General features: G+C 44.3%; 1 protein-coding gene across 1 annotated transcript in view; it reads left to right on the forward strand.

The window, feature by feature from the left end:
* Positions 1-1187: 1187 nt before the first annotated feature.
* Positions 1188-13526, forward strand: part of PTPN9 (protein tyrosine phosphatase non-receptor type 9) — an 86619-nt gene continuing 74280 nt past the window's right edge. The window contains exon 1 of the mRNA XM_047795081.1: positions 1188-1921. Within this exon, the coding sequence (XP_047651037.1) occupies positions 1859-1921 (63 nt within the window). The 5' untranslated portion in view covers positions 1188-1858. The remainder of the gene's footprint in view (positions 1922-13526) is intronic.

Here is a 13526-nt window from a genome sequence, read left to right on the forward strand (position 1 = left end):
CTCTCTCTCCCTTCGGTTCTCTAGAATCCAGTTCCCTTTCCAGGAGACAACCACTACCATCTTTCTTATGTATCCCCTCAAAGCTCTTTTATATATAAATAAATTTAAAAACAGATACTCATTTTTTTCCTTTATAATGATGACAGCCTATTATGCACACTATTTGAGTTTTGTTTTTTTTCACTTCATAACACAGCTCAAGGATTGTTCCTACATCACAGCTCGCCGTAACGCCAGATCCTTAACCCACTGAGCAAGGCCAGGGATCGAACCCACAACCTCATGGTTCCTGGTCGGATTAGTTAACCACTGAGCCAAGACGGGAACTCCAGAAATTGCTTTTAAAGTCCCAGAAGGAGCATCAGAACTCACAGCATCTTCCTCAGTTGTCTTAAGACCCCTCCCATGGACCTCTCTCTGTGAGTTCTCCAGGCTTCAGCTCTGGGAACTAGCTGTGGCACTCACTTGTTAGTTGGATCCCTTTTGGAATATTTAGTTTTGGTCTGGAATGATGCAAAAACGTGCCAGACCTAGTCCTCCTTTTCCTCTGTCCCCTCCACTCCCAAACTGACTCCCAAGACTGTATCCTGTAAGACTCCCAAGCTCTTTGCTGCACTTGCCTTAGCGAAAAGCAAAGGCTTGCAAAAGCTCCGTGATTCTTGAAAGTGGTTTGAAATCAGATGCTGTTTTTGTGAGGGACTAAAATTAGCCACACTGGTGATGGATTACAGGATACAGTCAGCAAGGAGAGAGCGAGCTGGGGCCGCGAGCAACCAGCTAGCAGGGTCTGTTCCTTCCACCTGCGCATCCTGGACCTCACAAGCAACCATTCCAGGGGCTTTCAGTTCGCAAATGACATGGAAGTAGATGAAGGTTGTGGGTTCCTCATACCTAAGTGGTAGAGCAAGTAACCCCAGGCCAGGTTCCCGTTAGCACCTAGTTTTCAAACACATGTATTCTCTTCCTCCTCCAGGGAGCTTAACGTCATGAAACTCGCACCCCTTTCTTCCTTTTTCTCGCTCTCCGCGGTCCAGAGTCGCCGGAGCCCCTCCCCCGCCCTAGTTCCTCTGGATCTCCCCTCCCCCCGCCGGCCTCCCCCGCCCCCTCCTCTCCGAGGCCCCCTGCTCGAGCTCCGCTGCCCCCGCCCCCCGGGCTCCTCTCTGTCTCCCCCTCCCGGACGCGGCCGCGCTCGGCCGGGCCCTCGTCGCCGCCTGTTTGTGAATGAGACGCTCAGTTTCTCAATGGAGCCGCGGGGGGCTCGGGCGGACGCGGTGGGGCAGCGGGGCTGGCCGTGAGCCCGGAGGGGGGCGCGTTTCCCCCGCTCCCTTCCTCTCTCCCTCCTTCTCGCCACCCGGCTTTAGAGGAACGGGGCTGAGAGGCTGGGGCGCTGGTCGCAGGGCCCCGCATCCCCGAAGACTCCTCGTCACCTTCTGGAGGAGCCGGAGCGCCGCGGAGGAAGGTGGAGGAGGCCGGCGGCCTTCGGCAAATTTCCTCCGCGGCCCTTCGCTCTGGGCTTAGAAACTTCTTGATTCCACATTTCCCTTTTTAATTCCGATTAGCTCCTTGCCTGCTCTATTCCCCCCCCTCCCCGGGATAGGAGGGGGAGTGTGAGGAAAGGAACGAAGAAAATAAAAAAGGATTTCCGCCCAGAAGAGAGCGACAGTTCGGAGAGCTTTTTCTTAAGGAAACAGAAGCGGCGTTTGCGGCCGTTGCGGGCGCCGGACCCTGCCGGCCCAGCCATGCGCAAGCCGGCCCGGGGCTGCTGAGGCGCGGGGACGCGGAAGCGGAGGCCCACCGCACCGGGCTCCCTGCGCTCCCGGGCGAGTTCTGTCCGCCGGGCGGCGGCGGCGGCGGCGGGATGGAGCCCGCGACCGCGCCCCAGCCCGACATGGCGCCGGAGCTGACCCCAGAGGAGGAGCAGGTAAGCGGGGCTGCGGCCGCGCGGTGGGTGTGTCCGGACCCCCGAGGCCTAGCCCGGCCGCGCTCTTCGCGGCTCCGGGTCCGCGGTGGTCTCCCCCGAGCCCCCCGGCGGCCGCGCCCCAGGCCGTCATCCCCCGAAGCAGGGGAGGCTGCCGGCCTCTGCTCCCGCCCCCGGCCGCTCCTGTTTGCTGCTCTGGGGCCGCATATTGCCCGCTCCTCCTATTCGGCGGTGATTAAAGTTTCTCGAATTGGGAAGCTTCCCTTTACCTCTGCCACCCTCCCCCCCCCCCGATGTTTGCAGAACACCTACTTTGCCTCCGGCCTTACACCCCTCTACGTATTTTGCTTCATTCCATGAGGATTTGTGGTTTTCTAAGGGCAGGAAAAGCCCCACTTGGGGGGCCGGTTCCTGCGAGGACTGTCTCCCCTCCCCAGGACGGTGATAGGCACTGAGTCCATAGATGCCCTAGATTTTCACATGAGCCCCTCGGGCTTCTTTGAGGGCTGTGGCCTTCTTGGATAGATTCTAGAAGATCCAGGCCTTCCCAGGCTCCCTAAGTCCCTGGCCTTGACCGCCCTATTTAGCTTTCTTTGGCTGGGCGCATCTCCTCACCCCCACTTCCCTCCACCATCTCCCTGTCTCCATCTTTCTGAAGTCTGCATTGAGCTCCATTGTCCCTTAAAGCTTATGACTTTCAGTTCCCAGAAGGAAGTGGTTTGCAGTGTCATTTTGGGGGCTTGGGTGAGGGATGAGCCCAAGGCCCATGTAACTTTCCCTCCCCCACATTCCTGCTGGGGAGACATGGACCACTCCGGAGGATGGTGGGAAACTCCACTAGCCGAGATTGGAATCCTAAAGTCTTTTCACTGTCTCTTCTTGGCACTGCTCAGACCCATGCTCAGATTTAGCCATGGTCTGATTCCATGTTTAAAAACAAAAGAAAATCAGAAAAACACCTAAAATAAGAAAAGATGAACCATGCTGGTAGCCCATTTCAAGCTTACCGAGCCGTTGTTCCCGAGGACCACATTTGGTAGTACAGCCTCTAGTATGGAGATAGTCTGGTTTTACAAACTGATAGTGGTTAGTGGGCTTAAGATTTGATTTTTAAAAAGCTCTTGACTTCTCTCCTCATTTGTGGAGATGACATTTTTCATATTTGGCTTCAGGCTACAGTCTTGTCTTTTGATGCCTAGAGATAAAATCAGCATGGGGAAAAGAAATTCTACTGTTCTGTACAAGCAGTGGTAACATCCTGGTAACTTCAATTTAATGTTGATAAAATACGAGTCAGTAGCCAGTGCAAGCTGGTGACCAAAGAGCCCACTCTGGCAAAATTAGGCAAATACTACTTCAGCACTAGAGTGTGATATGTTAGGTTGGTTTTAAAGGGAAAAAAACTCTTTCACTTCTTTTCCTTGGGCTAGTCAGATTTGAAGGTTATGTTTCTAAGGCTTGAGGGCATCACTATTTCACTATGAAAATGTCGTTTGGTTGCAAATTTAAAAACTAAAACTTGAGAAGAGTAGTAAAGTATTCATAGTATCAATAAAATATTAGCTGTATTCTGTATTTAGTGTCTACATATATAAAACTGTGTTTATTAAAAAATCTTTTTTTACACTTTAAAAAATTTTTATTTATTATTATTATAGTTGATTTACAATGTTCTGTCAATTTCTGCTGTGTAGCAAAGGGATCCAGCCATGTGTGTTTTTCTCATATTATCTTCCATCATGTTCTATCACAAGAGATTGGATATAGTTCCCTGTGCTATACAGCAGGACTCCATTGCTTATCCATTCTAAATGCGATAGTTTGCATCTACTAACCTCAAACTCCCAGTCCACTCCCTCCCCCCTGAAAAAATCTTTCACATTGAATAAATGTGATGGGAATTAACAAGGACTGGATGGAAATAGTAAAAGTAAAATATATGTATATTAAGATCAAAAAGTTATTTTTTTAAGCTTTTCTTCCAAAATATCAAGTTTTCTACAGGCATTTCAAAATGTTGAAACACAAACATAAAAGCATAATTCCAATTATGGTATAAAATTTCACAGTTTAATGTCACATGAAAGTCCTCCTCTTTTTTTTTTTTTTTGTTTGTTTTTTAGGGCCGTACCCTCGGCATATGGAGGTTCCCAGGCTAGGGGTCTAATCAGAGCTACAGCTGCCGGCCTACTCCACAGCCATAGCAATGTGAGATCCAAGCCACATCTGTGACCTACGCCTCAGCTCATGGCAACACCAGATCCTTAACCCACTGAGCCAGGTTTCGAACCCGCAACCTCATTGTTCCTAGTTGGATTGGTTTCTGCTGTGTCACAACGGAAACTCCAACATGGGAGTGTACTTTTTTTTTTTTTTGTCTTTCCTTGGGCCGCTCCCGTGGCATATGGAGGTTCCCAGGCTAGGGGTCCAATCGGAGCTGTAGCTGCCAGCCTACGCCAGAGCCACAGCAACATGCAATCCGAGCCGCGTCTGCGACCCACACCACAGCTCGCAGCAAAGCCGGATCGTTAACCCACTGAGCAAGGGCAGGGATTGAACCTGCAACCTCATGGTTCCTAGTCGGGTTCGTTAACCACTGTGCCACGATGGGAACTCTGGGAGTGTACTCTACTGTTAAGATTTCTTTAAAATATTTAAATTAAACAGGACAAATGCTTGGTAGTCTTATCAAAGTAGTCATGGGAAATGACACATTATTTCATAATGCTGCCCCATTGCTCAAACCAATTTTAGAACTCATTTGGAGTTGATTTCAAAACTTGTGGCAAAATCTTATTGAAATACCTTCAGTGTTGGAAAAATCTTGTACAGTTGAGAGTCAATTTGATTTTTGGAAATAGAAAAAACTTTTGGAAATCTATTTCATAAGTTAAGTAGGAGATCAAACTGGATAACACAGTTTCAGGCTCTTTATGGGGTGTGTAAACTGGCTTAAAGGTGTTCTGGGAGTTCCCATTGTGGCTCAGCAGTAACGAACCTGACTAGGATCCATGAGGACTCGGGTTCCATCCCTGGTCTCACTCAGTGGGTTAAGGACCTGGTGTTGCAGTGATCTGTGGTGTAAATTGCAGACATGGCTCGAATCCTGGGTTTCTGTGGCTGTGGTGTAGGTTCCAATTCAACCCCTAGCCTGGGAACCTCCATATGCCTTGGGTTCGGCCCTGAAAAGCAAAAAAACAAAACAAAACAAAACAAAAAAAGATGCTCTAGAGCAGATCCCTCTCAAATAGTACCTCTTTCTATACAGTCATTTAAATCATAAACTCCAAAGTTTTTTTTGGATACTTTGTTCTCCCTCCGCCCCCATGTGTTATATATCATCAGGTTTTCCTGAATATCTCTTGAATTCTCTGACTTCTTCCACCACCACCATTATCATCAGCCTAGTCCAAAGTCCTGTCCCATCCTGACAGAACTTTAGTTTCCTACCTGATCCATCTACATTCCTTCCCTCTTATTCCAGAAACCAAAGCCAAATTGCAAATCTGATTGCATCTTCCTTTTAGCTTACCTGCCCCCAAAGTAAGCATTCATAAAACCCTCAAGTGGCTTTTCATCACCCTTGGGATTGTTGCAGTGCTTGAATATGGTCTACAAAGCTTTAGCTCTTGTATGGTTTAGAGCCTTAGCTAATTCTCACACTTCATCTTTGCTCTAGGCATACTGGCCTTTTGGTCCTGCATCCTTTTTTTTTTTTTTTTTTTGGCTGTGCCCAAGGCTCGTGGAAGTTCCCAGGTCAGGGATTGAACCCTCACCACAGCATCGACCTGAGCCACTCCAGTGACCATGCCAGATTCTTAACCTGCTGCACCACAAAGGAACTCCTGATCCTGCATTCTTGCCTGTTTCCTCCTGCTGCAGGGTCTTTGCACAAGTTGCTTTCCTCTGTCTGGAAATACCCTCTTCATCCTTCATCTCTCAGTTTTCACTTCCTCAGGAAGGCCTTCCTTGATCTCCCCAGTTAAATTAGAGCTCCTACTGGCTCTCCGAGTACCATGTACTTTACGTCTTTTATCACAAGTTTATAGTATTCGTATGATTGCATGGCTGGAAGCTCCATGAGGCCTGGGACTGGGTTTAGTTTTGCTCACCATCATATATGCATACTGCCTAGCATAAAGACTGGCACTTAAGGACATTCAGGAAATACTTGTGGAGTGAAGAGTAGTTATATATGTGATTTGTACACAGCATCATCTCCTTTTCTGAGTGACTTGTAAAAACAAGGACGGTTGTTGTGGCTCTGGCGTAGGCCAGCAGCTGCAGCTCCAATTCGACCCCTAGCCTGGGACCTTCATATGCTGAGGGTGTGGCCCTAAAAAGCAAAAAAATAAATAAATAAACTAAGGACACTGTTGTTTCTGGTGTGGCACAGTGGGTTAATGATCTGGCTTGTCTCTGGCGTTGCCAGTTCATTCAGCACAGTGAGTTAAGGATCCAGTGTTGCTACATTGCCACAGTTGTGGCATGCAGCTCAGATTGGATCCATGACCTGGAAACTTCCATATGCCGTGGGTGCAACTGAGAAGGTTTAAAAAAAAAAAAAAAAAGGATGTTGTTCATTTTGATATAAATTTTAAAGGTCATCATTATTACTTGATAGTCTCATTTCCTATCTAGGCATGCATTGAACTGATATCATCCCCATTTGTGACTTTGATCTTTTTTGCCTTTATTTTTTCAGTTCTCAGTATTATAGATCCTACAATTGAGTTACAAGAAAAAGTATGCTTTTCCTCTAAGGAGTTTACATGCATAACAACAGAGTAATAACAGTAACTGTTTCCTGTGCTCCTGCTTTGAGTCAGGCCTTATGCCCGACATTTCTGATACAGTTAATCCTCATGAGATTGGAATTTTTACCTTATTTTGCAAATAAGAAAACTCAGACTGGGAGAAGGAAATTGCCCAAGTTCACATAGCTAGCAATGAAGGAGCCATGATTTCCACCCAGAGCTGGGTTATTCTACCTCAACTGCAAATGTTCCCTTTATTATTTATACTAACTGTATTACTTCTCATGAAGCAATTACCCAGTTTACCAAAATACCTACATGGGTATATAATAGCTGATTTTGTGGGTTTGGTATTGATAAATGTGTTTGGTTTTGATGATGCTTATTAAAATACAGTTTAAAAAAATGCAGATAGGAAAAATTTTGGAAAACCTTTACTCAGACCTGTTTATTGCCAGCAGAAACATATTGTACAGTATGTGTAAGAAATTGTGATGAATTACTCTTGGAAAAAATTTGTTCCTTAATATAGAGTTGGCACCTCTCCGATTTGAGGTGTAGTCACAATACAGATTTATTTTTATTTATTTTTTAAGTTAAAAAAAATTTTTTTTTAATTAAAAAATTTTTTTTGGTTGTGTCTGTGGCAGGTGGAAGTTCCCAGGCAAGAGATCAAACCCACATCATAGCAGTGACAAATCCTTAACTGTAGGCAACCAGGGAACTTCAAAAATGTACTTTATTTTTTAGTATTTTGGCCACGCCTGCTACATGTGCAAGTTCCTGGGCTAGGGATGGAAACCCCAAGCCACAACAGTGACAATGCTGGATCCTTAACCCCTTGAGCCACCAGAGGACTCCCCCAAAATTTATTTAAAAAAATATATTTGTTGGAGTTCCCTTCATGGCTTAGTGGTTAATGAACCCAGCTAGTATCCATGAGGACACGGGTTCGATTCTTAGCCTTCCTCAGTGGATTAAGGATCCAGCATTGCCGTGACCTGTAGTATAGGTCACAGAGGCAGCTCAGATCCCTTGTTGCTGTGGCTGTGGCTTAGACCACAGCTCTGATTTGACCCCTAGCCTGGGAACCACCAAATGCCACAGGTGTGGCCCTAAAAAGACAAAAAAAAAAATAATAAAAAATGTATTTGTTTTCTTTCGTATAAGAGAAATAACTATTCTTGGTTAATAGTCTCTAAATATGAAGAATATTATTTCCTCAAACTGTAGAAACCAAGTTGTTTTTGTGTCAGGAATATATTCTTTTTTTGATATGTTTATGTGTGAATATAAAAGCCTTTCTTTTTGGTCGCACCTGCGGCATGTGGAAGTTCCCAGGTCCAGGGACTGAACCCATGCCACTGCAGGGACAATGCTGGGTCCTTAATCCACTGCACCACAAGGGAACTCCTAAAAGTCTTTTTTAATAGGCTGGCAAAATTGTACATTTGCCACTGTGAAGGGTAATTTCTACATTTCAGTACTAATCTTCATTCTTTTATTATTATCTTAATTTTACTTTTCCAAAGCATATACTCACATTTATAACTTTAACTGAAGTTTGTGATTTTATCGAATTTCCTAAATTATAATTAACTTGACTGCTAGGGATAGTTAGGGGTGACTTATTCATCTGTTCTGTGTGTAACATATAGTAAATTAAAGTGGGGCTCCTTGGTTTATATCTGTCTGGGATAAGTTGTGAGGAGAACTCCCTCTTTGCAATAAACCATAAAAGACTTTTAACTAGGATTATTGGGATATTTGATGGAATATCTAACGAATTATATAGGGTCTTATAATTTTGCATGCATATCCCAGTAGTGACTGATAGGATAGAATAATGGTTTTCTAAAGTGTTAATGCTTTTATTCATATTTTCATTTTAGATGGTTTTAATAACATATAGTACTTCTATCACATTAAAAATAACTCATGAGTTTCATTAAAGTAATCTAATACTTATTTTCAAAACCTCCGAAGGAAATTTTTATTTTAGAATTTATGTTGTTTAGAGCTTATAGCATTGTTGTAAGGATTAATGAGCTAATGCAGGTAGATATCCATCACAATAGTCAGCACTCAGTTAAGTTAGCCATTATGATAGTATCTGTCTTTGAATAGTGAAAGATTTTAGAGCCAAGTTAGCTTAAAACAATCCCAAGAGGGGAAAAATATTCATATTCACACTGGGGACCATCAACTTAGCATGGATTCTTATGAGTGTCGGGAAATAGTTATCTTGCAGCCTTCATAGTGTAGTTTTCAAAAACCTAATTCCATGCCATGGTTTGTATTTTTATAATGAGATCTTCTAAAGTTAAAAATTTAACTGCCTTATAGTGGACTTCAGAGATTTTTGGCATTTTTCCCAGGGACAGGGGTTTCGTCCTGGTTCTTGTGGCCAAGAACTTCCCTTTCCCACAGCCTCACATGTCCTGTGTTAAATGTCATCTGTCCCCCTGGAAGTAACCATACGTCAAGGACCAGATGATTCATAACGTTGAGGCCTTCCAGAGAGCGAAAGGAGAGGAAGAAGAGATGAAGAATTCTCATTCTTTTTGTTGTTGCCAGCAACTAAAGATATTGTAATTAGCAATTAGGTAAAATCTCATCTGAATGTGAGAATTTTACTCTTTAAAAATTTCCGAGCCTGTCACAACTATTTCTGAGTTGTGAATGTTAAAGAGACCTGGAGATTTTTCTCCAAGGAATCTGACCTGGTACTGAATGAATGAATTGAAAAGTAAGACAGACATTGTAAAAAGAGGCTGAACTGTTTTAGAGGTAAAAATTTGGATTCATTATAGGTCAGTATATTTGAGTCTCATTTTCTGACCTGGAAAAGGCATAGTAATGTTGGGATACTCCAGCTTTGTTTTCTAAATATTAAGATCCTGGAATTCCTGATGTGGCACAAGGGGATCAGCATCTCTGGAGTGCTGGGTTGTAGGTTCCATCCCCAGCCCAGCGCAGTGGGTTAAGGATCTAGCATTGTTGCAGCTGTGGCACGGGTCCCAGCTGTGGCTCAGATCCTATCCCTGGCCCAGGAACTCCATGTGCCATGGGGTAGCCAAAAGAATTTTAAAAAATGAGTAGATATTAAGACGCATTTTAGCAGAATGGTTGGTTCACTTCAGTGTCAAGACGAGATGTCATAGTCCCTAGCTCTGGATATTTGTTCAGGTGCTTAGATGTCCAGTGCAATTCCAGCCATTTCACACCTGTTTTATCATTCTGCCTTGATGTCTCAGACAAATTGGGGATACCTTCTTTTTCCAAATCAATCACCATCACACCCCCTGTCTCCCATATACATCTCCATGCAAGAGATCCTTGGTTGCCCTTTCTGAATCCTTGAATAGTCACTTTTTTTTAAATTTTTTAATTTTTTTATTCTTCCTCTGGAGTAGGGGCAGATGTTCCTAGAACAGGTAGTTTAGGCTGCATTGTTCAGTACTGGAGGGCCTGTACTTACTGGAATGAGCACTTTGATACCTGATTTTTAAAAGACTTCTTTAAAACCTGAGATGTCAGGGGCTGGGGGCTGGGGGTGGGAGGGAGAGAAGCTTCGAAGCCCATGGGAAAAGGTGTTTGCTAATTAAGGATTGGTTATCTCTTAGGTCCAGACTATAAAATAATGCAACCAAAATGGTAGATTAGAGGTGACTTTTTGTTTAGTTTCTGCTTCCGAGAAAAGCACTTCATTTTTTCTCTGGGAAAGACAGTATTTGTTATATGTACTCGTTTCCTCTGAAAGAGCAAATCCATTCAAAACACAGACACACACTTTTTGTCTTTTATCCAGCATGGTGACACAGATCTGACTAGCCTAATAGAATTATTATGAAACCAGATTTTTTTCTCAGAATTGATGGGCAGAGTCTAAAGAGAGCCAGCCGTGACTTTAGTAATGAAGGGTCCCAGGACAGTCATCTATTAATTACTTTTTCATTGCTTGAACAATTGGCTAATATTTACCTTTGCATTTGCCTTTCTATACCCCATTATTACATGATAGACATCATTTTTTTTTTCCGCTTTTTAGGGCCACACCCACTGCATATGGAGGTTCCCAGGCTAGGGATCAAATCAGAGCTACAGCTGCCGGTCTGCACTACAGCCACAGCAACGTAGGATCTGAGCCGCATCTGCCACCTGCACCACAGCTCATGGCAACGCTGGATCCTTAACCCATTGAGGGAGGCCAGGGATTGAACCTACAACCTCATGGTTCCTAATTGGATTCGTTTCCACTGCACCATGATGGGAACTCCGACATCATTATTACAGTCTTTTTATGACCACACCTGAGGCATATGGAAGTTCCCAGGCCAATCAGTGCTGCAGCTGCTGGCCTACATCACAGCCATGGCAACACTGGATCTGAACCACATCTACCACCTGCACCACAGCTTGTGGCAACGCCGGATCCTTAACCCACTGAGCAAGGCCAGTGTTCGACCATGCATCCTCATGGAGACACCGTCAGATCCCTAACCCGCTGAATCACAAAAGGTACTCCTAAAATCAGTCTTTTTAAAAATAGGTTTTTTGGGAATTTGCTTCATGGTGTAGTGGAAATGAATCCGACTAGTATCCTTGAGGATGTGGGTTCCATCCCTGGCATTGTACAGTGGGTTAAAGGATCTGGCATTGCCGTGAGCTGTGTTGTAGGTCGCAGATGTGGCTCGGATCCTGTGTATCTGTGGCTGTGGTGTAGGCTAAAAGCTACAGCTCCGATTCAACCCCTAGCCTGGGAACTTCCATATGCCGTGGGTGGGGCCCTGAAAAGAAAAAAAGTTTTTTTTATATTCTCTACAAAGACTATATGTTTCTTTTATATTTAAAACCAATAACTTTTTGTGAAAAATGCTGTGCTCGGTACAGGTTTAGGATTATGCTGTCAGCTGCTGAGATCCCAGTATTTAAGGTTAATGCAATTCTGTCATTTTTCTTTGTCTTATGGAAGTTCCTGGGCTAAGGGTTGAATGAGAGCTACACCACAGCCATAGCAATACCGGATCTGAGCTGCGTCTGTAGCTATACCACAACCGCAGCAACGCCACATCCTTAGCCCACTAAACGAGGCCATGTTTCCACACCTCATCTTCATGGATCCTAGTTGGGTCCTTAGCCTGCTGAGCCACAACAGGAATTCCCTGGGATTCTTCTATTAAGAGCTATTTAGGGAGTTCCCGTCGTGGCGCAGTGGTTAACAAATCCGACTAGAAACCATGAGGTTGTGGGTTCGGTCCCTGCCCTTGCTCAGTGGGTTAACGATCTGGCGCTGCCATGAGCTGTGGCATAGGTTGCAGATGCTGCTCGGATCCCGCGTTGCTGTAGCTCTGGCGTAGGCTGGTGGCTACAGCTCCGATTAGACCCCTAGCCTGGGAACCTCCATATGCTGCAGCAGTGGCCCAAGAAATAGCAAAAAAGACAAAAAAGCTATTTACAAGTGAAATCTGGGCCTTAGGGAAGGTGACAGCAATAAATCTTTTTTTTTTTTGCCTCTGCTTTTGGCATGTGGAAGGGCCAGGGAGCAAACCCACACCACAGCAGGTACCTGAGCCGCTGCAGTGACAACACCAGATCTTTAACCAGCTGTGCTACAAGGGAACTCCTGATAGTGAGTCTTTGGTAAACTTCAGGAATCCTCAGCTTCCTTTGTGGGTCCAGGAATTTTATTTAGTATTTTTGAGTCTGTTTTGTCCTCTTTCCTTAAAGAGCTTTCAGGAGACTTGCTTAATTAATTCATTCATTACTTTTTTTTTTTTTGTCTTTTTAGGGCTGCCCCTGTGGCATATGAACATTCCCAGTCTAGAGCTTGAATCACAGCTGCAGTGGCTGGCCTGTGCCACAGCCACAGCAAACGCCAGATCCAAGCCACATCTGTGACTGACACCACAGCTCACAGTAATGCGGTATCCTTAACCCACTGAATGGGGCCAGGGATCGAACCCACATCCTCATGGATTCTAGTCAGGTTTTTAACCCACTGAGCCACAGCTGGAACTCGAGACCTGCTTAATTTAAGTAAGTAAAATCCCTACAGTTACAAAATAGTCAATAAATATCTGTAATAATAGTATTCTTGTCCTCTCTGCTACAGAAACTTTTTTTTTTCAAATAAAATAGGAGGAGAAATTAAGAATCCTACTTTGTAGCAATGAAACGGAGGATTTCTAAATAGCCTAAGGCTTTTAATAGTTGCCATGCATGAATACTGTATCTAGAAGATGGTCTTGAGGCTACCTGTGCTCATTTTATGCTATTAACACTTAATGTACTATTAGTTCACTGGTTTATTTATTCTTTCTAGGTTATAGATTACCTTTAGGTGCACTGATTATCATCTCTCTTTTTTAACCCAATAAAACATCAAAAGGTCATCTGATAATCTAAAAAATGACTCCTATTTAGAGTCCAAGGAGTGATAGTTCATATCATCTTCCATATCTTATTTATTTTATTTATTTATGTATTTATTTATTTATGTCTTTTTGCTTTTTCTAGGGCCGCTCCCACGGCATATGGAGGTTCCCAGGCTAGGGATTGAATCGGAGCTGTAGCTGCCAGCCTACACCACAGCCACAGCAACTCAGGATCCGAGCCACATCTGTGACCTACACCACAGCTCACAGCAACGCCAGATCCTTAACCTGCTGAGCAAGGCCAGGGATTGAACCCGCAACCTCATGGTTCCTAGTTGGATTCGTTAACCACTGAGCCACGACGGGAACTCCTCCATATCTTATTTAAATAGCCTTTGTGAAAAAATTCTCATTCCATTGTTTATCTCAGTGTTTCTCAGCCAGAGTGATTTTACCCCCCTGCCCCCAACAATA

This window comes from Phacochoerus africanus, chromosome 9 (genome assembly GCF_016906955.1).
Source record: "Phacochoerus africanus isolate WHEZ1 chromosome 9, ROS_Pafr_v1, whole genome shotgun sequence".
Taxonomy (NCBI): Eukaryota; Metazoa; Chordata; class Mammalia; order Artiodactyla; family Suidae; genus Phacochoerus; species Phacochoerus africanus.